The 18,855-nt window shown below is 43.2% G+C and overlaps 1 protein-coding gene across 1 annotated transcript; it reads left to right on the forward strand.

Moving 5' to 3' along the window:
* Positions 1–188: 188 nt before the first annotated feature.
* aspa (aspartoacylase) lies at positions 189–13,387 on the forward strand. The gene is made up of 6 exons (XM_064981733.1): positions 189–667; positions 4,420–4,615; positions 5,272–5,365; positions 5,583–5,690; positions 11,322–11,431; positions 11,725–13,387. Exons 1-6 carry the CDS (start codon positions 426–428, stop codon positions 11,914–11,916), a joined length of 942 nt encoding a protein of 313 aa, XP_064837805.1. The 5' UTR covers positions 189–425; the 3' UTR covers positions 11,917–13,387.
* Positions 13,388–18,855: the final 5,468 nt, after the last annotated feature.

The raw sequence follows: 18,855 nt of genomic DNA on the forward strand, positions 1-18,855 counted from the left end.
GTTCATATATAATTATGTAATATGAATTGATAATCTGGTTGCAACAGAATAATTAATAATGTGGTTGCAACTTTAAGATTACCTGTGAAAATCATATTTATAAAATTGTAAAACCATATCACAACCAATCCATAATGGGGATAGCCTAGTATGTGTAGGCTGTTGTGGGAGGATCTTAACCCAACCTTCTCAAGTAATGTACAACACGACGGAGTTATGTTCGGTGGTGAGTGATCACAGTAGTCCAGCGGCGATATTATGTAAGTGTACTACCCGAACAGCATTCATATCACAATTGGTTAAGAAACGTCAACCGTGTTTTTTATTGCCTGGCAACTTTCAGCGGCTGCTCTCCCGAGTCCTCAAGCTCGTGCTTTCATCTGAGGGCTTGTATCAACTTCAATATTCCAGCCTTCACTACCGCTATGACTTCAAGTACCAATGTCTCTTGTTTTCACGAGGCTCGAAGAGTTGCTATTTTTGGAGGCACGCACGGAAATGAAATGTCAGGCGTAACGCTTGTAAATCTGTGGATACAGAATGGAAAAGAAATCCAGAGAAAGGGAGTTGAGACGAAACCCTTCATAACGAACCCAAGAGCCGTGGAGAAATGCACTAGATATGTGGACACAGATCTTAACAGAGCGTTCACGACCGAGAATCTCAGGTAAACAGCGGGGACCTTTGACGTTGAGTCGTGTTTATCTGTCTGTCCAGTGTTATTTAGTTCACAGTACTCAAATACACTTAAAGTCTATATTGTCTAGAGACAACTCTGGAATTGCCATATTATAGATGTTCCAATTATATATATATATATATATATATTGTGGACCCATGGTGCTAAGGATGTATTGTTTATTATGGCTTATTATAAGCAATTGCCTAACAGCTTATTATGGAAATCCTGAAGTTTGTGATTTTCTGAAAGAAAAAGAAAAAAAAGTTGAACTGCCCCAATTACAGCAAAGTTACTGTATTCATGCTCACACAGACTCACAGCTGATTTTCAGCCAGCCTCTGGGCAAAACCTGAGCAGAATGTGACTGAGTTACAAATGAGCTTGGAGTTGGTCCTCCAAGTGCATGACAGCAGAAGGATTGGACTGACAGAAGTTCATGTTTTATAATACAGTAGCCTATTCATTAAATTACATGTGTAATGATTTATTTAGCTTCTAACTTGGCATTATGCCCCAATGGCCAAATAGGCCTAGTTTGAAAACTTCAGTGTGTATGCATGGGAAGCAAGCACCTTCCATCCCCTTGCTATCATGATATAGGTAGGCTTGAATCCACATTTTGAACCTTCAACATATAGTCTAAATGTAGAAATAATGCTTCTCTTCAGTGTCTGTAGATGTAGTCAAATAGATTATAAACTCATTTTTCACTTGAGTATTGCATCTACTCAGCAGACTCCTCTCTAGTCACACTACCATGTTGTTGACACATCATTTAGGCAGGCTAAGCTGATTACCTCCTTGAAGACATATTCTAATTATAGCATTTCTATTTATATCAGGCCGATGGACTGCACTCTTGATTCCAAGATTCTTTCCTGTAATGTTTTTGTGGTTTCATACTGGCATTTTGGTGTTTGGTGTAAGCTGGCTGGTAGGCCTATAGTTGTCTTTTAACCAATCAACCACACATTTTCATAATCTATCTGACATAGTTTTTCTTTTATAGCCTACTGAGGGTGGAGAATAACTGCATTTGACAGACTTACCTGTCTCTATTGTGCTACATGATAGTCCTAACTATCCGGACATTGCTAGATATGCAGTCAAAAGGGAGTTGGGCGGGGGGAGAGAAAGAGACAAAAAATGGGTAGCACAGGTGCCATTATGCTATTGGGGCAGCTTGGAGAACATGCTGGTTCAGCATTAGAGCATTTGTTGTTTTAGAATTGTTAAAAAAAAGGCATAGGAGAGGAAGGAAACATTTCAGCTATCCAATGGTATTGTGAATCAATTTTGTGAGCATAGGTTGCAGCATGATAATAATCACTGAAGATTAGCTTAGTCATTAGTTCATAAGACGTTCAGAAATGTTGTAATAATTGCTCAGAAATGCTTGCCAGTTGAGACTTCCTCTGCTCTATGTTCGCTACATACTTCAGTCTGAGACTGTCATCATTGAAGGAGTTTGTGGTGACAACAAAATGAGGTGTGTTGTACAAAACAACGTCATCAGCGATTGGATCATCGATAACCAATCAGAGTATCAATGCCAATGATACATTTTCCAAATGCCACTTTACCCACATGTGTTCTGGCTCTGACCCAACACATCAGTTTCTGGGACCAATCAGAACAGTTAGAATGTGTTTGCGTTCTAGACATCGTTGGGGGGGTAATCAGATCCAGACTCACTGCGGAGAAGAAACTAATGCCCATGGCTGTGGTGTAGTGTTTGGCTGGAGCAAGGAGTTTGGGTAGCCAGGCAACAGAACTGCAAGGCTGTGAGAATATGGTCCAAATAAATGTGCTGCTTTTGAGGGTCAGAAAAAGAACATGCTTTGTGATATTGTTGTTCTCCAAAATGTTAGCTTTTTCCGACTCCCCAACAACAGGATGTTCTGGTTTTCAGGGGAAATAGAAAGAGAGCCTGTGACACTACTGCTTTTGGACGTTAACAAGGCGACACTCCATCTGATATCTTCCCCCACATTTACTGGATTGGTTCAACAGTGCAGAAGAGAACTTCCCCACAATTTTTTTTTTCTTCTCGTCAAGGCCAGTATGTAGGGGATCTAGTTTCAGGCGTTTCTTTTTTACGCCTGCTACATTAGTTAACCAACATGTAGAAACGTACCCTTTGAATGTGAGCATGAATATGCATGAGCCTGATCATACTTCTGTACTTTTAAAGGGATAGCGCAGTTAAAAACGTGATTTTTCTGTCAAATAAAAAATATATTTCCACATTATGAGGTCGAAATAACACCCTGAAATTGTGAAAATTATTATAATGCCCTTATGTATGTAACAAATGCTTTCCCATCCTGCCTGTATCAGAGTAGGCATTTTCAATATTTGTGGGCTACAACTTACCGCTGTCTGGTGAAAGTTTTGCTGGTCTTCTTACATTAGGGTTAAAGTGTAAGTCTTATATCACCATTTGTTTATTGTAGCGGATTCCACTGTCAATCATTAACAGCCTCATTTATTGTAAGGCATGTGCTGTGTTCTGAATCACATATTTACTAGGGATAATCGGTAGCTTATAAATGGCTGTTTAGTATAAAGGCCTAGTATGTGGGGTATATAAGACCACTGTTTACTAGACAGGAGGTGAACAGTATTGTACACTAAACAAAATTATAAACGCAAGATGTAAACTGTTGGTCCCATGTTTCATGAGCAGAAATAAAAAATCCCAGACATTTTCCATATGCACAAAAAGCTTATTTATCTCAAATTTTGTGCACAAATTTGTTTACGTCCCTGTTCGTGAGCTTTTCTCTTTTGCCAAGATAATCCATCCACCTGACAGGTGTGGCATATCAAGAAGCTGATTAAATTATCATTACACAGGTGCACCTTGTGCTGGGACAATAAACGGCCTCTTTAAAATGTGCAGTTTTGTCACACTACACAATGCCACAGATTGATCAAGTTTTAAGGGAGCTTGCAATTGGCATGCTGACTGCAGGAATGACCACCAGAGCTGTTGCCAGAGAACTGAATGTTCATGACTACCATAAGTTGCCTCCAACCGGCCTGACAACCGCAGACCACGTGTAACCACGCCAGCCCAGGACCTCCACATCCGGCTTCTTTACCTGTGGGATTGTCTGAGGGGGCCTTTTATTGTCCCCAGCACCTGTCAGGTGGATGAGGAGAAGTTCTGTCTGTAATAAAGCCCCTTTCTGGGGAAAAACTCATTATGATTGGCTGGCACCCCAGTGATGTACTCCTACCCAGTCATGTGAAATCCAAGGGGCCTAATGAATTTATTTCAATTGACTGATTTCCTTATATGACCTGTAACTCAGTAAAATCTTTGAAATTGTTGCATGTTGCATTTATATTTTTGTTCAGTATAGTTCATCAGTATAGTTATTACACATATGGATTTCACATTGTTAATACAATGTTGCTCCTATAGTAATTACACTGTTACTACACAGGTGTTAGAACTACTAAAAGTAAAGTGCTCCTGAACTACCTGGTAATTACCAGGCCTAGCGGTTAGCACGTTAGGCCAGTAACCGAAAGGTCGCTGGTTTGAATATCCGAGTCGACAAGGTGACAATCTGTCGATGTGCCCTTGAACAAGGCGCTAAATCCTCATTTTCTCCAGGGGCACCATACTACTATGTCTGACCCTGTAAAACAACACATTTCACTGCACCTATCCGGTGTGTGTGACAATAAAACAAGTGGTTAACCTGTCAGTGGTGTATCCACAGCGCCCCTGGTGGAGATGACCTGCCCTACGAGGTCCAGAGGGCCCAGCAGATCAATGAGATATTTGGACCAAAAGGAAGCCCTGAGGCCTACGATGTCATCTTCGACCTCCACAACACTACCTCCAACATGGGTTGTACGCTCATACTGGAGAGCTCCAAGGATCACTTCAACCTCCAGATGATGCATTACATCAAGGTGAACTTAGAAAGTGTTTTCTCCCTCTCACTTTCTCAAATAAAACATGCTTTTTGGGCTCAGTTAGAATTTCAGGCAGTCAATTCAGGAAATAAACAAAAATTACAATTCAGTAAAACTGAAAAAATTGCATTTATTTTCTATAACTTTTCAATAAACTGAAAAGTAGAAGTTATTTATTTCAGAAGTTTTAACATGTCTGAAGTTTAAATTCAAATCACTTCCTGAATTGACAGTCGTCAATTCGAATTGAGCCCAACCCTGGTCCAGGAAACCGCCGTTCTGTGTTTCCTCTTAGTGCACTTTGCATAACCTTTCTCGCTCACTAACCCATTATGGCTTAGTTGTATGAATAATGAATAATTTCATTGATTAAATCACAAGGTTACCTATTAGTACTCTTTAATGGTACATGTGAGTTAACTATAGGGAACCTATAGGAAGTTAGCTATTGTATAAAGAGGAGGGTTAAAACCACTTATTAAACATTGGTTTGACTATGGTCTTTTAAGTGAAAATTGGTCATACTTAGCCTTTTATTGTTATATTTCTGACTAATGTGTTATTAGCGGCCATATTGTAATGGAAATAATGTTTTCTGTGTTGAGGTTGTGTGTTTGTTCACATGCTGAGACATCTTTAATTATGTCATGCAGAAAGCCATAGCTCCTGACAGTTGTCCAGTTCTGCTGACTGAACACCCGCTACTCAAGTATTCAACTTCACGCTCTGTGGCCAAGCACCCCATCGGTGAGTGCGAATTCCAGCCTTACAGCCAATGAAGAATTTGAGATGTTGTAGTACGTTGGGGGCATTTATTCACTTTTTAAAAACTTTATAATGTAATAGTAATTATTAAACAAGTCAAAAATAAGCCAAGTTTAAATAGATTCTAATTGAATTTGTCCCTAAAGAAGACAACATATTTAAAGGATATATTTAAAGGTTTTGAATATGTTTATTTCAGGTCTAGAGGTTGGCCCACAACCTCAGGGGGTTTTGAGGAGCAACATCTTTGAGTCTATGAGGGTGGTACTGAAACATGCCCTGGACTTCATTGAGCTCTTCAACGAAGGTGTGTAACATTTGTGTAAAATTGATAAAATATAAGCATACCATAGATTTTGTACAGCACACATCAGCTGGCGGTAAATTAATATGGTTATAAGGTATTAAAAACAAAATACCTACGCGGTAGTTTGAATGTCCCACTGTCACGTTGTATAAAGGACTGGAGACAGGCGCAGGAATAAACAATAGGGGGTTTAATACTCCACCCAAAAATACAACATGCCATGAAAGGCACGGGGACGAAGCCCAAAACACGTAAACAAAAACACAGGGATGTAACCCAAACAAAAGAGCGAGGTTGAACGTCTAATAAATACAAGGGACGAGACCTGTAATAGCAATACAGTGAGGGAAAAAAGTATTTGATCCCCTGCTGATTTTGTACGTTTACCCACTGACAAAGAAATTTGTTACCTGTAAATAAAATAAAATAAAATCAAATTTTATTTGTCACATACACATGGTTAGCAGATGTTAATGCGAGTGTAGCGAAATGCTTGTGCTTCTAGTTCCGACAATGCAGTAATAACCAACAAGTAATCTAACTAACAATTCCAAAACTACTGTCTTATACACAAGTGTAAGGGGATAAAGACTATGTACATAAAGATATATGAATGAGTGATGGTACAGAGCAGCATAGGCAAGGTACAGTAGATGGTATCGAGTACAGTATATACATATGAGATGAGTATGTAAACAAAGTGGCATAGTTAAAGTGGATAGTGATACCTGTATTACATAAGGATGCAGTAGATGATATAGAGTACAGAAGATACGTATACATATGAGATGAATAATGTAGGGTATGGAAACATTATATTAGGTAGCATTGTTTAAAGTGGCAAGTGATATATTTTACATAATTTCCCATCAATTCCCATTATTAAAGTGGCTGGAGTTGAGTCAGTGTGTTGGCAGCAGCCACTCAATGTTAGTGGTTGCTGTTTAACAGTCTGATGGCCTTGAGATAGAAGCTGTTTTTCAGTCTCTCGGTCCCAGCTTTGATGCACCTGTACTGACCTCGCCTTCTGGATGATAGCGGGGTGAACAGGCAGTGGCTCGGGTGGTTGATGTCCTTGATGATCTTTATGGCCTTCCTGTAACATCGGGTGGTGTAGGTGTCCTGGAGGGCAGGTAGTTTGCCCCCGGTGATATGTTGTGCAGACCTCACTACCCTCTGGAGAGCCTTATGGTTGTGGGCGGAGCAGTTGCCGTACCAGGCGGTGATACAGCCCGCCAGGATGCTCTCGATTGTGCATCTGTAGAAGTTTGTGAGTGCTTTTGGTGACAAGCCAAATTTCTTCAGCCTCCTGAGGTTGAAGAGGCGCTGCCGCGCCTTCTTCACGATGCTGTCTGTGTGAGTGGACCAATTCAGTTTGTCTGTGATGTGTATGCCGAGGAACTTAAAACTTACTACCTTCTCCACTACCGTTCCATCGATGTGGATAGGGGGGTGTTCCCTCTGCTGTTTCCTGAAGTCCACAATCATCTCCTTAGTTTTGTTGACGTTGAGTGTGAGGTTATTTTCCTGACACCACACTCCGAGGGCCCTCACCTCCTCCCTGTAGGCCGTCTCGTCGTTGTTGGTAATCAAGCCTACCACTGTTGTGTCGTCCGCAAACTTGATGATTGAGTTGGAGGCGTGCGTGGCCACGCAGTCGTGGGTGAACAGGGAGTACAGGAGAGGGCTCAGAACGCACCCTTGTGGGGCCCCAGTGTTGAGGATCAGCGGGGTGGAGATGTTGTTGCCTACCCTCACCACCTGGGGGCGGCCCGTCAGGAAGTCCAGTACCCAGTTGCACAGGGCGGGGTCGAGACCCAGGGTCTCGAGCTTGATGACGAGCTTGGAGGGTACTATGGTGTTAAATGCGGAGCTGTAGTCGATGAACAGCATTCTCACATAGGTATTCCTCTTGTCCAGATGGGTTAGGGCAGTGTGCAGTGTGGTTGAGATTGCATCGTCTGTGGACCTATTTGGGCGGTAAGCAAATTGGAGTGGGTCTAGGGTGTCAGGTAGGGTGGAGGTGATATGGTCCTTGACTAGTCTCTCAAAGCACTTCATGATGACGGAAGTGAGTGCTACGGGGCGGTAGTCGTTTAGCTCAGTTACCTTAGCTTTCTTGGGAACAGGAACAATGGTGGCCCTCTTGAAGCATGTGGGAACAGCAGACTGGATTGATTGAATATGTCCGTAAACACACCAGCCAGCTGGTCTACGCATGCTCTGAGGGCACGGCTGGGGATGCCGTCTGGGCCTGCAGCCTTGCGAGGGTTGACACGTTTAAATGTTTTACCCACCTCGGCTGCAGTGAAGGAGAGTCTGCATGTTTTCGTTGCAGGCCGTGTCAGTGGCACTGTATTGTCCTCAAAGCGGGGCAAAAAAGTTATTTAGTCTGCCTAGGAGCAAGACATCCTGGTCCGTGACGGGGCTGGTTTTCTTTTTGTAGTCCGTGATTGACTGTAGACCCTGCCACATACCTCTTGTGTCTGAGCCGTTGAATTGAGATTCTACTTTGTCTCTATACTGACGATTAGCTTGTTTGATAGCCTTGCGGAGGGAATAGCTGCACTGTTTGTATTCGGTCATGTTACCAGTCACCTTGCCCTGATTAAAAGCAGTGGTTTGCGCTTTCAGTTTCACGCGAATGCTGCCATCAATCCACGGTTTCTGGTTTGGGATTGTTTAAATGTTGCTATGGGAATGACATCTTCAACGCACGTTCTAATGAACTCGCACACCGAATCAGCGTATTTGTCAATGTTGTTGTCTGACGCAATACGAAACATATCCCAGTCCACGTGATGGAAGCAGTCTTGGAGTGTGGAATCAGCTTGGTCGGACCAGCGTTGGACAGACCTCAGCGTGGGAGCTTCTTGTTTTAGTTTCTGTCTGTAGGCAGGGATCAGCAAAATGGAGTCGTGGTCAGCTTTTCCGAAAGGAGGGCGGGGCAGGGCCTTATATGCGTCGCGGGAAGTTAGACTAACAATGATCCAAGGTTTTGCCAGACCTGGATGCACAATCGATATGCTGATACAATTTAGGGAGTCTTGTTTTCAGATTAGCCTTGTTAAAATCCCCAGCTACAATGAATGCAGCCTCAGGATGTATGGATTCCAGTTTGCAAAGAGTCAAATAAAGTTCGTTCAGAGCAATCGATGTGTCTGCTTGGGGGGGAATATATACGGCTGTGATTATAATCGAAGAGAATTCTCTTGGTAGATAATGCGGTCGACATTTGATTGTGATGAATTCTAAATCAGGTGAACAGAAGGATTTGAGTTCCTGTATGTTTCTGGGATCACACCACGTCTCGTTAGCCATAAGGCATACGCCCCCGCCCCTCTTCTTACCAGAAAATGTTTGTTTCTGTCGGCGCGATGCGTGGAGAAACCCGCTGGCTGCACCGACTCCGATAGCGTCTCTCCAGTGAGCCATGTTTCCGTGAAGCAAAGAACGTTACAGTCTCTGATGTCCCTCTGGAATGCTACCCTTGCTCGGATTAAAAGTCACCTGTCCACAGAAGCAATCAATCAATCAGATTCCAAACTTTCCACCATGGCCAAGACCAAAGAGCTCTCCAAGGATGTCAGGGACAAGATTGTAGACCTACACAAGGATGGAATGGGCTACAAGACCATCGCCAAGAAGCTTGGCGAGTAGTTGACAACAGTTGGTGCGATTATTCGCAAATGGAAGAAACACAAAAGAACTGTCAATCTCCCTTGGCCTGGGGCTCCATGCAAGATCTCACCTCGTGGAGTTGCAAGGATCATGAGAACGGTGAGGAATCAGCGCAGAACTACACGGGAGGATCTTGTCAATGATCTCAAGGCAGCTGGGACCATAGTCACCAAGAAAACAATTGGTAACACACTACGCCGTGAAGGACTGAAATCTTGCAGCGCCCCCAAGGTCCCCCTGCTAAAGAAAGCACATATACATGCCCGTCTGAAGTTTGCCAATGAACATCTAAATGATTCAGAGGACAACTGGGTGATGTTGTGGTCAGATGAGACCAAAATGGAGCTCTTTGGCATCAACTCAACTCGCCGTGTTTGGAGGGGGAGGAATGCTGCCTATGACTCCAAGAACCTCATCCCCACCGTCAAACATGGAGGTGGAAACATTATGCTTTGGGGTGTTTTTCTGCTAAGGGGACAGGACAACTTCACCGCATAAAAGGGATGATGGACGGGGCCATGTACCGTCAAATCTTGGGTGAGAACATTAACCCACAAGACAATGGTAAACAAAGGGCACATATATACAACTACTAATCAGGGGAAATGGTAACCAGGTGTGCGTAATGAAAGTTCAATAACGCCTAGAGGCCGGTGACGTAGACCTCCGGAACTCGTGCACGGAATGAGCAGCAGTACCAGGGGAATCCGTGACACCAACCGTTTTGTTAAGAAAACAATTGTTGTAAGAGAAAGCTTTTTGCAGAACATATTGTGGTTTCTACTCTACCAACACTTTAATAATAAAACAGAAATACAAATCTAACATTAACAACAAACTTCAAGAGATGTCTAATAGGCTAAGTCGTTTTGTATCTCTTTTAGTTTTGTATAAAAGCCTTCTCTGCTCCCCCTTCAGCCTATCTGGCATTATCAGCATCACTGTAATGACTCAGTTTTTGTGACATTGCTCATGGGTGAGCAAGTCGTGTTCTCCTTACATAAAAACCTTTTTTAAGTAATCCTTCCACTTCAACTATTTCATAAGATCCCCTTCCAGTTCCTTCAGACAGACAGTGTTTGCCTCTTTGAGGTATCATGTAACTTGTACAGATGTAGGATCTTAATTTTACCAGTTTTTCAAAGCAAAAAAATAATTCTGTAGCAACAGGAAATGTGAATTATTTTGTGGATTATAATTAAGGAAATTTTTGTAGCGGTTCATACATTTTTAGTTAGGGCAAATGTCCTGCAACAACAGTAATCAAATTAAGATCATACGTCTGTATATACCTGTAAAATATGCAAAAGTATGCTTGACAACTATTGGAAATATGAATGGGGAAAAAAACTGCATGATACCTTAAAACTGCAACCACTGCAACAAGCTTTCCTCAAAATTTTCTGTAAACAAGCAGTAGTTCTCAAGAGTGAATTGAAGTTTGAAGTCTGCATGTTCATTCCCCTAACTAGGCCCGCTAGGCTGCTGAATGGCATACTTGTTGGAAGTTGGTTAGTTTCCATGTGATTAGGAGCCAGCAGGGTTTTGTAATCTGGTGTCCAGGAGCCTGGCTCCAGGGTCCACAGTGGGGGCCTGATGAATGCTGTGTGTCTTGGTGCTGAGTTGTGTTTTCTGCTCTGAGAAATTAAACTGTGTGTGAGGTCCTCCAAAACAACAGTTGGAACTACGGGATATTTTGTACATGATTGGCGATTAATCAATGAGGGAAGAAAAAGACATGCACACAATCCTAGTCAAACTTATTTTCAAAATAACACAAATACATACTGTACATAGGCTACATTATTATTGATATTTCTCATAACTGTTGAGGATTATTTTATTTGTGTGCAAGGAAACTACTTCAGTGAAATTTGTTTTGTCCTTTACTCTATTTTGCATGCACAGTAACAAGTGAGGACGATGTGGTGTGTTGTTTATATTGTGTAGGCTTGGAGTTTCCCCCCTGTACAGTGGATGTGTTCAGAGTTTCAGAGAAGATGGACTATCCCAGAGACACCAATGGCAACATCATTGCCATGGTGCACCCCAATCTACAGGTACAAAACCGGGCGATTAAATGCTATGATACTTTTAAATGTCTATTGTTATTTGCTTATTCTAACTTTTTGTTCCTTTCAGTTACGTCTGTTTTTGGCCTAATGTCTTGGGTAACAAATATTGAATTAGTAGTGAATTTCAATAGCCTGTGATGGTGTATCCAATGACAGTCAAAATCCCAGGCTGTTTTCTTTAACTGTGGGGATGCAGTAGTTTATTACTTTTCTTCAAAAAAGCAGAACTCTAACTCTTGAGCTTTGAATTTCCTTGTTGTTGTTCATTCCTCCTTTAGGACTGTGACTGGGAGCCGTTGAACCCTGGTGACCCTATGTTCCAAACGTTTGACGGGACAACCCTCCGCTACGAAGGTGCTGGCACCGTCTATCCCACTTTTATTAACGAAGCTGCTTATTATGAGAAGCAGCAGGCGTTCGTAACTACCAGACGAGAGACCTTAGCAGCTGGTGCTATCAAAAAAACATAGGACAAAGTTACAGTGTATAGTTTACTTCAGTTTGTTGTAAGCCCCAGCAATATTCTATATTCTTTACAGTTCATCTTTATTATATTAGATCTATATACAATATTCTTTATAGTTTTCCCAATGACACCATTTAAAAAGAACATATCTTTCACATTGATAATTAGAGAGTAATGTTTTATACTCTCTGTACTTTTTTAGATGTCTTATTGATATGTTCTAAGATCAACTAACTATGCAAAGTACAGTCACTGTGACTCGAGGCACTGCTAGGTTTTTAATGAAGCTTTGAACTTTTTCTATCCTAAGAATTGTTGTGATGAATACATTTTCTGTTATTTTTAAATAGATTTTATTAAGCAAACTTATAAAGTTTTGTGAAGTGAAAGTAAGCATATCTATGACAAATACAAAGTACCGCAATCCCAAGAACAACCACAACACTTAAGCACTGTTCTTAATACTGTATTCTATATAACCGCTCAGGAAGTTGGGCAATTTTATATTATATCAAAAGAATAGCCTACAACCTGAGAATCTTTATGTTGTATCTATTATACTTATAATCAAGTTGTTACAATCAATAAGCTAGTGAGCTTGGCCTTAAAATACAATAACAGAACCTCTTGATGCTACCTAACCTCTCTACAGATGTCGGATCTTAATTTGAGGACTCTTTTGTGCTGAGAATGTTCCTGCACAGCAGAAAATGCAAACTTGTAGTGTATTTGAGTTTTTAAAAGGCTTCTAAAGTTTGTAATTTCCACTGAAATGTCAGACTTTATTTGCCCTCGTGAAAAATGTATCAAGTCCTTCAAAAATGTCCATTACTTATAATCCACATAATAATTCACATTTCTTGTTGCTGCAGGATTAAATTAAGATCCTACATATGTATACAATCAATGCCACCTAACCTTTCTACAATGGTCACTATTATGGTGCTGCTACTATTGTCCTACTATTGCCTTAAAATAAGTGATTTCTATGATAATTGCATGACATTTGTGAGGGAAAGTTTCATTTGTAATCCCAGATGTGGAATAAATACAGATGCTATTTTGATACTAAGTTGGATATGTAAAGGGGATTTATTTTCATGTGACGAGGTGTGATGTGTTTCAAAAGTTAATTTACATGTGTTTGGTGTCAGAAGGTAGAAAATAGTTGATGGTGGTATTATTGTTATTTTGATGTACTGTAAGTGGGTTTTAATGTGTGATGTAAATTTCGAAAATAACATATGAGTGGACATATGAAATCTGTTCAAAATATACTGTATGTATATTGTGCAATATTTTCCTTTCCAATAATGTCCTACGCATTTGTTGTTTGTTGAAATGTTATATAGTTATAGCAATAGTGATCTGATTTAAAAATTTCATTCCAATCCCTCAGAACAGTTCAATTGTGGTATATGCCATGCCTTTTTTGTAAAAGTGACATAATCAATAAATATGTCATTTGCATTATACCATCAGTAAATTGATCATAGTGGCTTTTATCATACAATTTTGTAAAATTAAGAAGAAAGTTGTACATGCACTCTTATATCTTCTGATAATTGGAATCAAAAACAAACAGAGATAGATATACAGTTTGTATTTATGTACAGTATTTGTTTTCAGAATGTGCCATCTCTGCAATGTCATTATGCTATACGAACACAAGAGAGCAGCGCAGCTCAATTTTTTTTCTATGTCATTTTATTTCACCTTTATTTAACCAGGTGGGCCAGTTGAGAACAAGTTCTCATTTACAACTGCGACCTGGCCAAGATAAAGCAAGGCAGTGCGACACAAACAACAAAACAGAGTTACACATGAAATAAACAAACATACAGTCAATAACACAATAGAAAAGTTGAAAAACAGTGTGTGCAAATGAGGTAAGATAAGGGAGGTAAGGCAATAAATAGGCCATAGTGGAAAAATAATGACAATTTAGCAATTAAACACTGGAGTGATAGATGTGCAGAAGATAAATGAGCAAGTAGAGATACTGGGGTGCAAAGGAGCAAAAAATAAATAACATTATGGGAATGAGGTGCTTTTTACAGATGGGCTATGTACAGGTGCAGTGATCTGTGAGCTGCTCTGACAGCTGGTGTTTAAAGTTAGAGAGGGAGATATGAGTCTCCAGCTTCAGTGATTTTTGAAATTTGTTCCAGTCATTGGCAGCAGAGAACTGGAAGGAAAGGCAGCCAAAGGGGGAATTGGCTTTGGGGGTGACCAGTGAACTATACCTGCTGGAGCGCGTGCTACGGGTGAGTGCTGCTATGGTGACCAGTGAGCTGAGAGAAGTCGGGGCTTTACCTAGCAAAGACTTATAGATGACCTGGAGCCAGTGGATTTGGCGATGAATATGAAGCGAGGGCCAGCCAAAGAGAGCATACAGATCGCAGTGGTGGGTAGTATATGGGGCTTTGTTGACAAAACGGATGGCAATGTGATAGACTGCATCCAATATGCTGAGTAGAGTGTTAGAGGCTATTTTGTAAATTACATCGCCAAAGTCAAGGATCGGTAGGATAGTCAGTTTTACAAGGGTATGTTTGGCAGCATGAGTGAAGGATGCTTTGTTGCGAAATAGGAAGCCGATTCTAGATTTAATTTTGGATTGGAGATGCTTAATGTGAGTCTGGAAGGAGAGTTTACAATCTAACCAGACACCTAGGTATTTGTAGTTGTCCACATATTGTAAGTCAGAACCGTCCTGAATAGTGATGCTGGACGGGCGGGCAGGTACGGTCGGCGATCGTTTGAAGAGCATGCATTTAGTTTTACTTGCATTTAAGAGCAGTGTGAGGCCACGGAAGGAGAGTTGTATGGCATTGAAACTCGTCTGGAGGTTAGTTAACACAGTGTCCAAAGAAGGTCCAGATGTATACAGAATGGTGTTGTCTGCGTAGAGGTGGATCAGAGAATCACCAGCAGCAAGAGCGACATCACTGATGTATACAGAGAAAAGAGTCGGCCCGAGAATTGAACTCTGTGGCACCCCCATAGAGACTGCCAGAGGTCCGGACAACAGGCCCTCCAATTTGACACACTGAACTCTGTCTGAGAAGTAGTTGGTGAACCAGGTGAGGCAGTCATTTGAGAAGCCAAGGCTGTTGAGTCTGCCGATAAGAATGTGGTGATTGACAGAGTCAAAAGCCTTGGCCAGGCCGAAGAATACAGCTGCACAGTATTGTCTCTTATCGATGGACCTGCTCGCTGAAGTGTTTTAGGGAGCGTTTGGCAGTGATGAGGGGTGGTCGTTTGACCGCGGACCCATTACGGACGCAGGCAATGAGACAGTGATCACTAAGATCCTGGTTGAAGACAGCAGAGGTGTATTTGGAGGGAAGATTGGTTATGATGATATCTATGAGGGTGCCCCTGTTTACAGATTTGGTGTTGTACCTGGTAAATTCATTGATAATTTGTGTGAGATTGAGGGCATCTAGCTTAGATTGCAGGATGGCCGGGGTGTTAAGCATGTCCCAGTACGAGCTATGATGATAGATGGAAGGCAGAGTGTGCTGCTAAAGCAGTGAATAAAACAAACTTAGGGAGGAGGCTTCTAATGTTAACATGCATGAAACCAAGGCTTTTACGGTTACATAAGTCAACAAATGAGAGCGCCTGGGGAATGGGAGTGGAGCGAGGCACTGCAGGGCTTGGATTAACCTCTACATCTCCAGAGGAACAGAGGAGGATTACGGCTAAAGGCTATAAGAACTGGTCGTCTAGTGCGTTCAGAACAGAGACTAAAAGGAGCGGGTTTCTGGGCACGGAATAATAGATTCAAGGCATAATGTACAGACAAGGGTATGGAAGGATGTGAATACAGTGGAGGTAGACCTAGGCATTGAGTGACGATGAGAGAGGTATTGTCTCTAGGTTAACAAACCACTGTTACGTTGACATCATTGCAATAATAAAGGCCTCTTGGTCTTGTGGTCAATAGATAATCTAATTAATTGTGCCTTTTTCAACCACTGATTAGTCTAATACTAAATTATTTTCATAAGTTAGAACTATAGCCTTCAATGTGTCACTTTAACTGAGCTCAACAAGCAGGAAGTCTCTCCAGTTCATAGATAAGAGTTTTAACTTCCCTGCATATCTGATTGCTGTATTTCTACATACCAGCAGTAGTAACACATTAGCAGAAAGTTCCCATATTTCCTGTAAGGTTACCTCACCCGGCACCAGGCAGCACACTGATTTGTCTAATTGTCTCCCCATTTAAAGTATATCAGCCAGTTACGGTCACTTCTACCCTTTTCATTATTATGGTAATCCAACCAAACTCTCAAAAAACAGCTTCCAGTTCCTCCATGTTTTACAGTAGAGTATAACTGTATATTTTCATTAAACTCATTTCTATCATATGATAATAATAAACTGTATACTAGCCTACAGCAGTCGACTAGGGGACTCGTCCAAGGGGACGGAAGGATACCCTCAACGCCGTATAGCCCGAACCGACAGTCAGCGGGGCCAGAGGGCTGCAGACCTGCGGAGAGTCGGCCGACCCGCCACCGACCACCCAGGTAGATGGAGACCAAAGGAGGAGTTTTGAGTGTGGCGCCCAGGGGCACCTTGCATGGAATTGCCCGGCTCGAGAGGAGCCAATGCCAACAGCGAGCCCCATAGGCGAGGTGGGCCACGCAGTGAACTACGTCACCTCCAGTTGGGCGCACCACGAACTACTGGCACCCATGGTCCCGGTGAAAGTCGACAGACACGACACTGAAGCTCTATTGGACTCTGGGAGTGTGGTTACGCCTGCTGGCCCAGGGGATTGAACGTGGCGGGGAGATGTCCGTTTCCTGTGTCTACGGTGACACCAAGCGGTATCCGACTGTACATGCCATACACGCCACAAGGGAGCTGCCAGGTGACAGAGTTGCCAGTACACCTCCTCGTGGGACGAGATTGTCCACTGTTCGCAGCACTGTGGAGGCACGAGCTGAGGAAAAAGGTACAAGCCGGCGGGACCCATTGCCTGCGCGACCCGGAAGCAAGTGGTTGACAAACCCATTATCTACAGGTCCGGAGTCGGGAGTCCGAGGGGGCGCCAGAACCCGAACCCCCTGGTGAACAACTGGAGGAGGAGCCCATCCTACCCCTATCAGTTCCGAGGGACCAGCAGAGATACCCACCATGGGCTAACTGAGGGGACAGTTCGGGACTGCCAAGTGGGAGGATCCAAAATTGAAAGCCGCCGCAGCACAAGTTATTGCAGTGGATGGCCAGTTACTTCCGAGGGTGAGTGACTGGCGATACCCCCATTTCCCAGTCAAGAATAACCTTTTGTATCATGTGTCGCACCAACAGGGTAACTTTGAGAGGTACTGTTGCTGTCCCAACAGTAAGTGGGAACTGTTCTTCAGCTGGCTCACACCCATCTGTTGGGGGTGCACCTGGAATAAAATGCTCAAACAAATGCTGCGGAAGGTCATTGACCAGGACTGAAGGAACTGGGCCAGCTACTACCCCACTTAATGTTCTCGGTCCGAGAAGTGCCCTAGTCATACACCAGGTTTTCCCCTTTCAATCTCCTCTACGGTAGGAGGCCATGTGGCCTAGTGGACCACGCAAAGGAGGTGTGGGAAGCCCAGCCGACCCCCTTATGCAGCATGGTAGGGCACATGGAGACGATGAGGGAGTGGATGACAGCCATATGGCCAGTAGTAAGGGAATGACCAAAGCACCCAAGCCCAGATCGACAATCGGGGAACCGAATCCAGAGAATTCCAAGTGGGAGACAAGATGCTGGTCTTAATCCCCGTGGCAGAAAGTAAGTTCCTGGCAACATGGCATGGGCCATATGAGGTGATAGAGAAGCTGGGACCTGTCAATTACCGTGTACAGTAGCAGGGGAGACGGAAACCCCAACAGATTTACTATGTGAATCCATTGAAGAGGTGGAACGAGAGGACAGCCTTGGCCGTGTTGTGGTCAAAATCTGGAACGTCAGCGGTACCAGTGGTGGTCCCGAGCAATGAGGACCTCGACCCGGTCCAGAAGCAAACGCTCCGGGAGCTCGTCGATTGGGACACGGCGATGTTCTCCGAGAAGCTGGGCTGCATGACCCTCATTGAACACCACGTCTGCACCCTGCACGGGGAAACGGTATGAAAGAGGCCATACTGGATCCTGGAGGTCCAAAGGAAGGCCGTGAAGCAGGAAGTGGAGGCTATGCTGAGGATGGGGGTCACTGAAGAGTCCCACAGCGCATGGTGCAGCCCCATCGTGTCGGTTCCCAAACCAGACGGTAGCCTGCGCTTCTGTAATTACTTCCAGGGTGTAAATGACATCGAATGTTCGACAGCTACCCCATGCCAAGTTCATCGACCGATTGTGAAAGGCCCGGTACATCAGCACCCTCAAACTGACCAAAGAATATTGGCAGGTACCATTGGCAGCCTCCTCCTGGGAGAAGACAGTGATTTATCTCGACACTGGACGGCTTATATCAGTACCAGGTGCTCCCATTCGGTCTCCACAGAGCCCCGCCCACGTTCCAGCGCCTTATGGGCCGAGTCCTCCGACCCCACCAACAGTACCCAGCGGCCTATTTGGATGATATCATCATCAACAGCCAAGGTTGGGAAGATTACCTGATGTGCGTCAAGGCGGGTGGAGCACCCAATCGTACACATAAACTGATACCAAGAGAAAAAAGTACTTAATTGTTGAGAAAGAGTATCTCTATCGAGAAGGGAGACATACGTCACACTGACGACAGCCCCCTTGCCGACAGAGCTGGTTGTGAGATTGCTCACCTGCTGGACGAGTCCCATAAAGCTGCCAAAAGGGCAGCACATGGGGGTGGGGACTGGGGAAGAGAGGTTACACCCATATAGTTGTGCGCAGTACCAGAGATAATGGAGGTAGCTTGGTTTTGTTCCCCACAGGATACAGCAAGACTCCGGAGCCCACAAGA

This window comes from Oncorhynchus masou, chromosome 12 (genome assembly GCF_036934945.1).
Source record: "Oncorhynchus masou masou isolate Uvic2021 chromosome 12, UVic_Omas_1.1, whole genome shotgun sequence".
NCBI classification, from domain to species: Eukaryota; Metazoa; Chordata; class Actinopteri; order Salmoniformes; family Salmonidae; genus Oncorhynchus; species Oncorhynchus masou.